This window comes from Canis aureus, chromosome 22 (assembly GCF_053574225.1).
Source record: "Canis aureus isolate CA01 chromosome 22, VMU_Caureus_v.1.0, whole genome shotgun sequence".
Lineage (NCBI taxonomy): Eukaryota > Metazoa > Chordata > Mammalia > Carnivora > Canidae > Canis > Canis aureus.
In genome coordinates, this window is record NC_135632.1 from 2,043,683 (window position 1) to 2,057,107 (window position 13,425).

At 36.5% G+C, this 13,425-nt stretch overlaps 1 protein-coding gene across 10 annotated transcripts in view; it reads right to left on the reverse strand.

The window, feature by feature from the left end:
* Positions 1-13,425, reverse strand: part of LEKR1 (leucine, glutamate and lysine rich 1) — a 170,882-nt gene that overhangs the window by 17,917 nt on the left and 139,540 nt on the right. For all 10 annotated transcript variants that reach the window (XM_077864595.1, XM_077864599.1, XM_077864598.1 and 7 more), the window contains one exon: positions 1,935-2,099. In XM_077864595.1, coding sequence (XP_077720721.1) covers positions 1,935-2,099 — 165 coding nt within the window. The remainder of the gene's footprint in view (positions 1-1,934; positions 2,100-13,425) is intronic.

Below are 13,425 nucleotides of genomic sequence, written 5' to 3' on the forward strand. Positions count from 1 at the left end.
ATTAGTACAACAAGAAACCAGTTTATGAAGCATCTGGAAAACATTCATAGACCAAAGTTCCAAGGACTTTGTGAACTATTACTTAAGAGTTATGTATCCAAAATTTGTTTCAAATGTTAAATTTACATTAAGAATAACTTTTGCAAGAAATCTATTTGTACTTAGTAACTAAAAGTTAAATTAATATTCCATTATATACAATTAATCTGGGAAGGAAGAGGGTCCTTGCTAGGTCTGAGCAGCAGTTTCCATTATTCAGAGGCGAGTCCACACTGAAATAGACCAGGTTATCCTTGGGAGATGAGGCTCCCATCGCCACAAATATGTTTTCATCTCTTCAAAAAGGGAGTCAGCTTTTAAAAATCAAGAGAATTCACTTGCAAAATCTGGATTTAAGACTTCTTTTGAAAAACCATAACCCCTGGCAAGTTGGGGCCTGCCATAAGAGGCCTCTCTCAGAGAAAACTAGTCTAGGAGAACTAGTCCATTCTCCCAATAGGACTCTACTTACAAAACACAAAGATAAAGTTATTAAGAATTTCAAGAAAACATCTGCAGATCATTAAACTCAAGTGGTAGGAGGCCTTTTTGAGTATGAGGCCCCGTGATACTATATTTGTCACGTATTCCCGCAGCCGGCCCTGCCTATCATTCAGAGTGCTGTTGCAAAGGCTGTACCATATCTTCTGTACACCAAAGGAGGGGCCACTAAGTCCCATTTGATGTTTAATTTACACAGACTGTTAAGGAGTTATTCAGAGTATGGTTTCCCCATTGGGTCTTGGTTAATATATACACACATATACATCCATACAAACATATACACATATACACAAAAACAGGCGTGTAAATAAATGACACTCAGGTCTTAAAATAACAAAGCAACCCTAACAAAACCTTAGATTATGTTTAGGAGGCCTCTGGCTGGCTTAGTTGGAAGAGTATATAACTTGACCTCAAGGTTGTGAGGTGGAGCCCCACATTAGGTATAGATATTACTTAAAAATGAAATCTTTTTATAAAATTATGCTTAGGACATACTGTTTCAGAAATTATGGAGGTAAATTACATTTTTCAAAATATTTCCCTTCGTTCAAAGATATCTAGAATTGGAAATATTTGCAATTAAAGGAGAAAGGCTTTAGTTGTTGGGAAAATGTTAATTATGTAAAACACCCCGTTATCATTTGATGTTGGATATTTGAGGTGTTGGAATATCTAACCACATTAATTATTAGTTATGTAATTTATGCTATTTTACTTTTATTTATTTATTTTTAAAAATTTATTTATTTATTTGAGAGAGTGAGAAAGAGCATGAGCCAGGCTAGGGGCAGAGGGGGAAGGAGACTGAGCACAGAGCCAGACATGGGGCTGGATCCCTGGACCCTGAGATCGTGACCTGGGCCAAAGTCAGACACTTAACCAGCTGATCCACCCAGGTGCCCCTAATTTATGCCGTTTTAAAAATAGGCTTATTTTGAGGCACCTAGGCAACTCAGTTGGTTAAGCATCTGACTCCCGGCTCAGTCATGATTCCAGGGTCCTGAGATCCAGGCCCCTGGTGCATTGGGCTCCTTACTCAGTGGGGAGTGGGCTTCTCCTTCTCCTGCTGCCCACCCCCACCACATTCCTGCTCTCTCTCTCTCACCCTCTCTTACTCTCTCTCCAATAAATAAAATCTTTAAAAATGTAAGTTTATTTTAGTAGAAAAAAATTCCATACATAGCTATATTGTATGTTTGTATGATTTGTCTCGGCTATTCATTCTGGAGACTATTTAAACCATCCCACCTACGTAGCTAAAACCAAGGCACAATGACCATGAGGAAAACTACCTGAGTTAAAAATACTGTACGGTGTTCTTGGCAGGAAATAACCAACATCTATAGTTTCAAACCCATTAAATAATAATGACTATCATAATGACAGACCTTTGTTTGTAGTTCCTCTTGTTCTTTCTTATACTTTTGGATTATTTCTTGGTGTTTTTCCTTTTCAATATCAAGTTCCAGTTTAGCTTCTTCCTTAAAAAGCAGAGCTTGCTCCTCAAATTCAACTAAATGTCGGGCTCTTTCCTTGGAAAGCTCAGCTTCAATCTAGGAAATAGAGTAAATTAAGCTTATTTTCAGACTCTAATTTTTTAAGATTAATTCTAATATTAATTTTTTAATGAATCCAATTTTTAAATTCTAATAATTAAAAATAATCTGATTCAGAATTTAGGCCACAAAAATTTGGGTCAAATATTTCAAGATCTTCTAAGACCTTCTAAGACTCGTAAAGTGAATAGAAAAGTTAGGGCAATATATCATGACAGTTTTTGGAAATACTAAAATCTTAGTCTTCTGTATATTTGTATTATAAACTAAGTCCCTGTCAGAAATCCCATAAGAAAAAAAAAGAAGATTTTGATGTCTTTAGACTAAGTTCTGCTGAAAGCTCAGAGGGGATACACAGTACAAATGTTGATTTTTTTTTTTTTAATGGTCTTTCCTGATGGAGATCTCAGAAAGTTTTGGAGTCACAGTTTATCATTTTAATGTGATTGAGGTCAAAAGGATGATTAAGGAAAAACTCAGTCAAGTCAGTGATGCCTGTATCTATGTTGGACTCAGATAGAACCACAGCACTGGAGGGGACCTTAGAAATCCCCTAGTTCCATTTCTCAAGCTTCCATGAATTGTGGAAAGAATAAGCAAGGGCTTTGGATTCAGATGAAGTTGAGTTTAAATCCTGGCTCTAAATCCTGGCTCTGCCACATTCTAGCTGAATAATCTTAAATCGTGACTGTAACCTCTCCTGGTGGAGTTACAACTAGTTCCCTTGGGAGTTATTAGGAAGATAAATGGGACAAACCGTATGTATAAAGCTCTAGCACGAGCAGGGATTCATTAGTCAGTGGAGAATACGTCTATGTTCTGACGCTTGAGTCCCTACCACAGGATCTTCCCCAAACCATTGCCTGCCCTGTGCCTCAACACCGCTAGAAACCATAATTCACTTCTTCCCAGCAAGCATTTCCATTTTCAGACAGTGCTAAGTATTAGGCAGTTTTTCCTTTAGTTCAGCCAACATCTCTCTCCCTGTGGTTTTTAACCATTGGTTTTGGCTCTGCTTACTAGAACACGTCTTTGAGTACTGGAGTCATCCAGGTCTGGTTGTTCATCTAGTGAGATTAGAGAATCTCAGTGACAGACTGGCTCTAGATTTACATTGTGCAATGACTGTAAACGCCAGATAGCTTGGGAGGAAAATGTCAAACTTGTGACTGTGACTCTGAGATTCAGACCACTACGAGAGGAGGAGAGAGGTTAATATGAATTTCTCAGGGGAAACACTGAAACCAGTGTACCAGGAAACAGAAAATTTGCTAAGAAAGTTTACATAAAGCCCTTTAAATTAAATAAAATTCAGATAGAAGAATAGCCCCAGCGTGGGGTCAGTTGAGTTTATTGCACTAGTTATAGGACTAAGCGTTTCCTCTACGGCAAAACAATTATGTTTATACTCAATGCAAGTAGTTATTTTGGCTCTCTCAAAATAAATTTCTGGATCGTTTGAGAAAAAGGATGTTAAGGAGCACTTAGGAACATGATAGCCCTGCTCAAATGTGTTGTTCTCAGACTTCTAAAGGCAAGAGAAGCCTTGGGGGCACTCAGGAAAAAAACAAAACAAAACCACCAGATGTTCTTCTGAATTCCAGGTACTTACATCTACCTGCCTCCCGCTAGCCAATACCACAGGTGTCTCTAATAAACTGAATCGGAAACCTAGATACAATCCCTTCCCCACCTGTTCCTTCCCCAGTCAGGACACAGAAACCACAATCCATGTAGTTATTCAGGTCAGCAACGGGGCATCATTTTTACCATTCACACCTAATCCAGCACAAGTTCTATTCAGTTTGCCTTCAACAGATGCCTTGAATCCATTCATTTATTTTCATTTCCACTCCTAACGCTCTAGTTCTGGCCGCCACCACCTTTTCACTGGCCTCTTTCCTTCCACCCCTGCTTCTCTCCAATCCGTGGTACACACAGCAGGGTGTACTTGACAAAATATAAATTGCATTATTTTATTTCCTCTTAGTGGTTTCTCAATATGTTAGTATAAAATCAAAACTCCTAAACATGATCTTCTACTGGGCCACCACCAACCCACGTGACACTTTGTGTGAAGCAGAAAAGTGCCCCGTCCTTAGGTGAACATAGCCTCATGCTGAGGACAGCACCTGGTGGGCAGAGCGCTGGCTGGATTCCAGCTCCCTTCCCTCCCTTGGCCTGCACTGCGCTGTTGGGCACAAGGCAAACGCTGTCTACGGCAACCCCGGGCCCCTCCAACCTGACTTTCCCTTTCCCCATTTGATTAGCACACAGTGCTCCAACCACACTGGGATGGATCAGTTAAGAACACATGAAAGGAGGATATCAAAAGCAAAAACATTTGAAAAACTTGCAAGGTTCGACTTTAAGAGTTAATAGCCCACGAGATACCCTGACACCGTTAAAAAAAAATACAACTAAATAAAACAGTTTTTGAGAAGCTCAAGAGAAATATGTGTTGAGGTGTTCAAAAAAAAAATTCCTTGTGTAGCTAATTGGTAGAGCCAACTAGTCATTTTAGGACAAAAAGACATCTCTCAAAATATGGACCGATTTCTTGAATTAAGAGAATAAGAATGTATACAGACCAGGTGGGACAGGCCAAACTGTAAACTAGACAACAGAAAGACTTTAGACAGACTCTTAGAAAGTTATTTAATTGTATTATGGGGAAGAATCTAGTTATGCAATCAGTAGAGTCCTTAGAAGAGGACGAAACAAAGTATTCAGGGAAGAAAAGGTAGCTCACAGACTCAATGAGTCAAGTAGCAAGGAGATCTCCTTGCCCCTACACTATTCCTTGGAGCGAGCTATTGTAGGTAAAGAGAGGGAGAAAAAGAAAAGAATAGAAGGAAGGTGGGAAAGAAAAAGCACGTAGGTAGAAGAGAGAAGAGTGATTTGCTGAGTTGAGTTTTAATTTGCACAACCAGAGAAAGGGAAGCAAAGTAAGGAGCTTCAGGTGGGATTTCTAAACATTTAAGGAAGCTGCGATGGATGCCAAGGGCCACCTGAACGTGTTGACACCGTAGCACAGAAACATGATACCCCTGGTTCCTTCATAATCTGAATAGTTTGAACAAAATAATGAGCCCACAAACCCGATGGTTTTGTTAAGCCGGTGCATTATTTGTCATTGAGGAGACGTACTCATGCCAATTACCATGTTTATGCCTTTTATAGGTTGGTACAAGCTCCGAGATGGGGGCACCTGGCTGTGGCTCAGGTGGTGATCCCGGGGCCTGGGCTGGAGCCCTGCGGGGGCTCAGTGGGGAGTCTGCTTCTCCCTCTCCCCCTCCGCCTCCCCCTCCTCCTCCTCCTGCTGGCGCTCTCTCGCTCACTTTCTCTCTCAAATAAACAAAATCTTAAAAATAAATAAATAAAATCTCTTAGATTAAAAAAATAAACATAAAAAATAAATATCTTCGATGGCAGAATGTGTGCTTATGCAAAATAAATGAATTTGGTGATGGTGCTTACATAAAAGATAAATGACTATATAATAGCTAATAGTAATTTTAATAATCGTGGGGAAATTCTGATTTCGAAAACCAAAGCATGAATAATATACAAGCTCAGGAGTTACACAAATTAAAATAAATGATCTCTGTACAGATTTCAGGTTCTAATTTTTTTTTTTTTTTTTTTTTTGCTTTTTATTGATCCATAGCTCCCGTTAGCTCAGACTCTCTCCTTGGTGAAGGTTTCCTGATGACTCTAGAGCACTCAGAGTATGTTGTTTTTTGACTCCCTTTGAATTTGTATGGAAACACATAACTACTATTTTATAACACCCGCGTCTAATACGGATGTGCAAAATGCTGTCTTTTCACTATTTTCCGCATGAGATATTTGTGGTTGATTCTGTGATAATTTTCTGTCTATGGAGCCAAATACCATGTTGTAACATAATCACTCATTAGTGATGATCCCCATAAAAGCAAGGGAATTTCAGATGCTGAAGTAGAAATTAGGCCACTTGTGTATATTTGATGGGTACCTATATAATTTTAAAAAATATATCTCCTAAAAATAAATTATTTTGCTGTTTTCCAAAAATTAAAAGCAAACGCTGGTGGAAAACTAACACACCAGATTATTTATGAATTAACTACTGAATAAAAATATTGTAAAAGTAGATGGTTATTTAAATATAAAAATTTTGCAGTAAAAAAACCAATGCTAAGGAATCAGAATATGTATTGAAGTCCTGCCTAGAACTGAGTGAACTCAGGATGAAAGGAGAGACTATTCACTTGGTGGTACCAACACAAGGTAGGGTGGCATAGTATTAACTCATTTAATTCTTACAATATATAATAATAATAATAATAATAATAATAATAATAATAATATATAATAATTCTTATTCACACTGTCTGGATCCTAAAAAAGGACCAGAGAGGTTAAGTACCTTCTCCAAGATCATAGAGCTACTACGAGGTGGAGACGGTGTGCACACCTACCTGTTTCTGGTAGATCCCCTGGCTCACATGTTTCATTCTTCAACCTAGCCTGTCTCCCCACACACCTACATAGCATGGTGATTAAGGGCATGGACTTCGTATTTATTTAGTTTCAAAATGCTTGGGGATCTTTCCAGATAGCTTTTTGTTCATAAATTCTAATTCAATTCCACTGTGGTCAGAAAAGATACTTTGCATGTTTTGAATCCTTTTAAACTTATTGAGAGTTATTTATTTTCCAGAATATGATCTATTTTAGTAAATGTCCCATGTGCACTTGAGAAGAATGTTTATTCTGCTGTTAAATGGAGAATTTTATAAATATTAGGTCATGTTCGTTAAAAGTGTTGTTTAATATATCTCTTTAAAATAAATTGTTATAGGGGCACCTGGGTGGCTCAGTGGTTGAGTGTCGGCCTTTGGCTCAGGTCGTGATCCCAGGGTCCTGGGATCAAGTCTTGCATCGGGCCCCTGCATGGAGTCTGCTTCTCCCTCTGCCTGTGTCTCTGCCTCTCTCTCTGTGTCTCTCATGAATAAATAAAATCCTTTAAAAAATTGTTATAAAAAACTATTACACTATTTTCCACAGACTATATCTCTACTAATTTTCCAGATGTTTTTCTGTCAATTATTGCGAGACGGCTATTATTGACATCTCTAATTGTGGATTTGTCTATTTCTTCTTGCTGTCCTAACAATCTTTGATTACTTTTAAAACCATGTAACTAGGTGAATAACATGTAGGATTATTATGTCCCCTTGGTGAACTGATCCTTTAAACATTATGAAATGATCTTCATCATCCTTACTAATATTCTAAATATTCTGATAGCTTTGCTTTGAAATTTACTTTTCTTTTTTTGAAAATATTTATTAATTTATTTTAGAGAGAGAGAAAGAGAGTGCCTGCATGAGCTAGCAGGAGGGGGAGAGGGAGGGAGAGAGAATCCTCAGCAGACTCTGTGCTGGGTGGACTCTGACCCTTGGCTTGACCCCAGGACCCTGAGATCATGACCTGAGCCACAATCGAGTCAGCTCCCCACTGACTGAGCTACCCAGGCCAAAATTTACTTTTCTAACAGTAACCTGGTTCTTTTAGTTTTCTTTTGATTTGTATCAGCATACACTCTGTTGTACATCCTTTATTTTTAACCTATTTATGAAAAGATTTCTTTATATTAAAGTGTATTTTTTTGTAGGGAACATAGTTTTGGAATTTTATCCAACATGACAATCTCTGTCATTCAACGGGGATTTTTAAGCCAGAGCTTGGCAAACTATGGCCCAAAATGGACTAAATTTAGCCATTCATTTGCTTATTGTCTATGGCTGCTTTTAAGCTATAATGGGAGAGTTGAGTGGTTGCAACAGAGACTCAATGTCCCACAAAGCAAAAATATGTACTAACTGGTCCTTTATAGAAAAAGTATGATAACCTCTGGCTTACATGATTTACATTTAATTTGATTATTGATATGATTAGCTTTAAAGTTATCTTGCTATATGTTTTCTATTTGACCCATCTCATCTTTTTTCCTTTTCCTCTTTTTCTTTTTATCTTCTTCTGAATTGAGGGTTTTTTTAAATTCGATTTTATTTTCTTTGTTGGCTTGTTAGCTATAATTTTTTTCCTACTTTTGTGGTTGCTTTAGGATTTTAGCTTAATGCAATCTATCTTCTCGTGATAGATCACTTCATGTATAGGAATCTCACAATAGTATACTCTGTTTTTCCCTTAGACACTGTGTTATTTTTTAATATATTTTGCTTCTACATGTTATAAGTCTCATATTAGTCAATACTTTGTTTCAATAGTTAATTATATTTTTAAAAATTCAAATAATTAAATGCTCATGTTTATCCACATTTTAATCATTTCTGATGTCCTACATTCCTTTGTATAGATCCATATTTTCATATGGTATAATTTTTTTCTGACTAAAGGACTTCTTTAAACATTTCTCACAGTGTGGTGATATATTGCTCAACTTTTTCATTTCTGAAAAAGCCTTTCACCCTCATATTTGAAGGGTACTTTCATTTTGTATGGAATTCTAGATTGGCAGCTTGCACTCCCAGTCCCCTCATTCTTTCAGTACTAAAAATACTCACCTTCTTCTTGCTTATATTGTCTTTTATTTTTGGTTTGTTTTCTAGAGAGAGAGGGGTAGGGAGGGACAGAGGGAGAGAGAAAATCTTAGGCAGGCTCCACACCCAGCATGGAGCCCAATGTGGGGCTTAATCTCACAACCCTGAGATCATGACCTGAGCCAGTCAAGAGCCTGATGCTTAATTGACTGAGCCACCCAGGTGCCCTAATCATACCGTCTTTGATGAAAAAAATCTGCTGTCATCCTTACCTTTGTTCCTCTCTATATGTCTCTTATTCTCTGGTGGCTTTTAAGATTTTCTTTCTATCACTATTTTTCAGCAATCAGATTAGAATGTTCCTTGGTGTGCTTGAAGTTTGTTGAACTTCTTGAACGTGCAGGTTTACAGTTTTAATTAAGTCTTGAAATTTTTCAGCCATTATTTCTTCAAATATTGTTTCTGTCCTTTCTTCTCTCTCCCGTCCTTTGGGAATTCCAATTATGCATATACTAGTTTACCTGTATTTGTTTCATAGTTCACTGATGTTCTTATTTGTTTTGAGTCTTCTATTTTTGTTTCATTTGGATTGTTTCATTTGTGTGTATTCAAGTTCAGTAAACTTTCCTTCTGGAATGTCAAATCTGCCATTAATCCCAGTCAGTGTACTTTTTATCTTAGATATTGTATTTTTCATCTCTAGAAGTTCACTTTAAATCTTTTTTATATCTTCTATATCTCTACTTAACATAGTCGGTTTTTCCTCTATTTTTTTGGACAAATAGAATACAGTTATTGCAACTGTTTTATTGTCCTTGTCTGTTCATTCTAATATATGTGCTTTCCTGAGTCAATTTTTACTTATTGATTTTTCTCTAATTATGAGCTCTCTTTTCCTTTTTCTTTTTAATGGCAGTTTTTGATTGAATTTCCATTGTAAATTTTACCTTGTTAGATGTTGGATATTTTTGTATTCTTGTGAGTATTATTAAACTCTATTCTGGGATGCAGTCAAGTTTCTTGGAATCAGCTTGACTTTTCAGTTCTTCTTTTTAAAATTTGTAAGTCAGAATCAGTTCAGCATTTAATCTGGGGCTAATTTTTTTCCTCCTACTGATGCACAACCCTTCTGAGAACTCTACCCAGTGCCCTGTGAATTATAGGTCTTCCCATCTGGCATTGTGTGAGAATTTGGTACTCCTCTCTGTCCTTTCAGGTAGTCTTTCTCTGCCTTTGGGTAGTTTCCCCACACATATGCACTGACCATACATATACTAAATGGGGACTCTCTAGATCTCCAGCGTTCTGTCTGTGTGCAGCTCTCTGCTGAGAACACTACTCTGTGAACTCTAGCTATCTTCATCTCTCTGGTCTTCTCAAGACCAAGAAAGAGATGACAATGTCATATTAATGATTTTCCTCTCTCGTGAGGAAAGAAAAGTCCGTGCTTTTCTTTGAGCACTTGAAGCAACTTCAGTCCATATTCTCAACTTTTAAATTTGAGAAATCACAGAGCTCACTTCTGTAAGAAGTCTCCTATCTGTAAGAATCATTGTCTTTTGTTGTCTGGTATTTGGTGTCTTGAAACCATTGTTTTCTATCTTTTCTCCAGTGGCTTAGTGATTTTGGAGGGAGAGTAAATCTGGCTTGTATTAATCCATCTAGGCCAAATGCAGAAGTTTTGAATTTTGTATTTAGCTCTCATTTTTTTCCCCAAGGTTTGTATCAGTTGTTATTTCCTGGCTATATAGCCTTGGCAACTTACCTAACTTCTCTGAGCCTTATTTTTTTCCATGAGCTACCAGGAATAATAATTTTATAATAATTAAAATTACATTTATGGAAAGCACAAGGCCTGGCATATAGTAAACACTAATACTGGAGGCTACTTTTATTATCTTGATTAAGGATTTAAATCAGATGATATTTGCAGGCCATTCTAGATCTAAAATTTTGTGATCTTATTAATTCGATTTTGAAAATTACATGCTATAATTTTTCAAATTAAAGTGTGCTCTCAATATTATTTTTAGCCAGACATTTCTTATGCATAAATGTACAATGATATTTTTATGACAAGTTCATCTCTGTCAAATTTTGTTATTTTACAAGTTATTCTTTTAAGTTTCATTAATAGTACCCTAAAACACATTAGGGATTACTCAGCCATTTGCCCGTTATATTTTGAAGGAAAATTTGAGATTTTTTTGTTTGCTTCCCTTTGATGCTAGAATTGACTATCTCTTGAGGTAAACCCCAACCCCACTACCCTGCATTTTCACTATCAATTCAGCTGCTCACCTAGGAAGGTTCTGTTTGTTTATTTAACTATTGACTTTTAAAAGCTCTGCGCACTATTTAAAATGAGGTCAATAGTAGTACAATTCTAAAATGTTCCTAAATGGGACGATATTTTAGTAATAATCTGACAAAATATTTGGCTGGGATTTGTTTATCACACTAAAAAGTAATAATCAACACATGGCTATCACTTAATGTCAGCACTCTGGCTATAGGAAATTTTTTAATTACAAAAATTTTAACTGAAAAGTAACAACATTGTGCATTTGGAACCAATTTTAAATGTTCAGTATGCACATTAATTTATTTTCTTCACATCAAAGGAATACTTGAAATAAAAATCTATGGCAATTAGTAAATATGCAGTTATTTTAAAATGTGCCATCCTTGTTGCATAGCAACTATTGATTCTATTATGTGCTTTTTACATACTCTAAAATAATTAAGTACAGGCACAAATTGCTATCTACTTTTTTTGAATGTTAAAAGCATTTAAGTTATGAAATTTATTCTAATATGTATATTATATATTTGTAAAGGGAACACTTCATTCCTACACAAAGGCACAGTGACCCAAGAAAGAGATGACAATGTCATATTAATGATTTCCCTTTCTCATGAGAGGACTTTTTGGGAACTTTTTATTCATAGTCTCAATAACTAACACAGCCAAGACATAATTATCATTCCTTGGCTTTACTGGTCTGGATCTTGATTTACTGCTAAGCTAAATGATAAGATTTATTAATAAGAAGTCATGTCCTCTCAACAAAATGAAATGCCCATTTATATCATAGAAAATTATACATGCCAAAATGCATCTATGATATAATTAATTTATTAGAATGATATCATGGTCTTAGCAAGAACTTAGAAAATCTTACATAGGTTTATTTTCATCATCAAATTAACAGCATGAGGCAAGATCATAATGCTTTTATATGATCAAATGCTAACACTAACTTGGTCCACTTGCTCTGTCAGTAACCTCATAGACAGGGTACAGTGAGCAGCAGTAATAGAGTAAGTAGATTGTAAATGCGGAGACTTCTCTAGTAGATTGTATCTGAACGTCCTTCACGGGGTGTGACCACAGAGATAAGGAACTTGTACACAGCAAAGGCAGGAAACTTCACTCTGTCAGTCTATGAGAAGCTCAGGTGTCTGAGGGAAGGGAAGAATCTGTGGATTTCTATTCACATTAATTCCATCAGTGAAATTTCTGCATTAAGAGATATTTACAATATCTCTTCATACACACTTCCAAATTGCTCTCCAAACGGTTGCTGTAACTTCCAGCCCCTTAAAGAGTGAATATGAGAGATTATCTCACTAGACTTCATCACAATGCCAAAACTGCTCTGTTAACTGGATGGGTTAAAAAATAATCTCATTATTTTAATTTGCAAATTTGGATTGCTGAGTAGGTTGAGCTTTTTTTTTTTTTTTTTTTTTGTATTTTCAAACATGGATTCATAAGGATGGAGGAAGTGAATAAGAACAGACTAGCCAACTGTACCCCAAAGCTAGTAAAATTAGAAAGAATTTTTTAAAATGTGGGCTTTAGAGTAGAAGGAAAAGAAAAAGTCTATGCTTTTCTTTGAGCACTTGAAGCAACTTCAGTCCATATTCTCAACTTTTAAACTTTTAATTTTTGCCTCTATGGAACTGTTGTTATAGTGATCACTTATCTTACAGAATGAGCGTGTGATCCCTGAGGGACAAGGAAAGTGAGATTGTTTTATAGAGGGCCAGTAATGCCTCAGTATGGCCACCTGAGTAAAGAATGGAAATGAAAGTGAAAAATTTAGAACAGACCTGAGCAAGCAACAATCTCTAAAGGGTTTCGATTTGGTGGATGGTAGGGCGGAAGAGTCCGCGTGGAGATGTTAGTTTGAAGGTGGCCACTGCTTGTCCCTTGAGGTTACAAGTTATAGGGCCTAGACATCACAGAGAAGAATCTGGTAATAACCAAACAGCTTGTCAAGACTTTAGTCAAGCAATCTGAATTTCAGTAGCCAGCTCTAGCTTGATATGCAAATTTACAATGTTATCAGAAAACCAAGGATGAGGACTAGTGCTAGGGAAGGTATCAGTTGGGCAAGAGAAAGAGGTGGGAAGGGTTCAGGGCATTGTTCAGGGTACAGCCCAGGGACCAATCAAGGAGTATCAGAAGTTTATGGCGGGGAGATGATGTCTGTAAGCCTCAATGACTAGAGCGGAACAAGGCCTGAGGAGGTAGAGACCAATAATTTTTAGAATATTATTTGTATCCTTTAAAATTATCAAAGTAATACATATTTATTACTGAAATCTTGAAAAATTTTAGAAAGCCCAAAGACAAAAAAAATCAATGCGTTTTCAGTACTCTAAGAGAAAACATTTTCTTTGCAAATAATGAGCTAAATTCTTATACATTTTACTTTGCCAGAAGTTCATAACTGAGTAATTTTGCCATTTTCCATTCT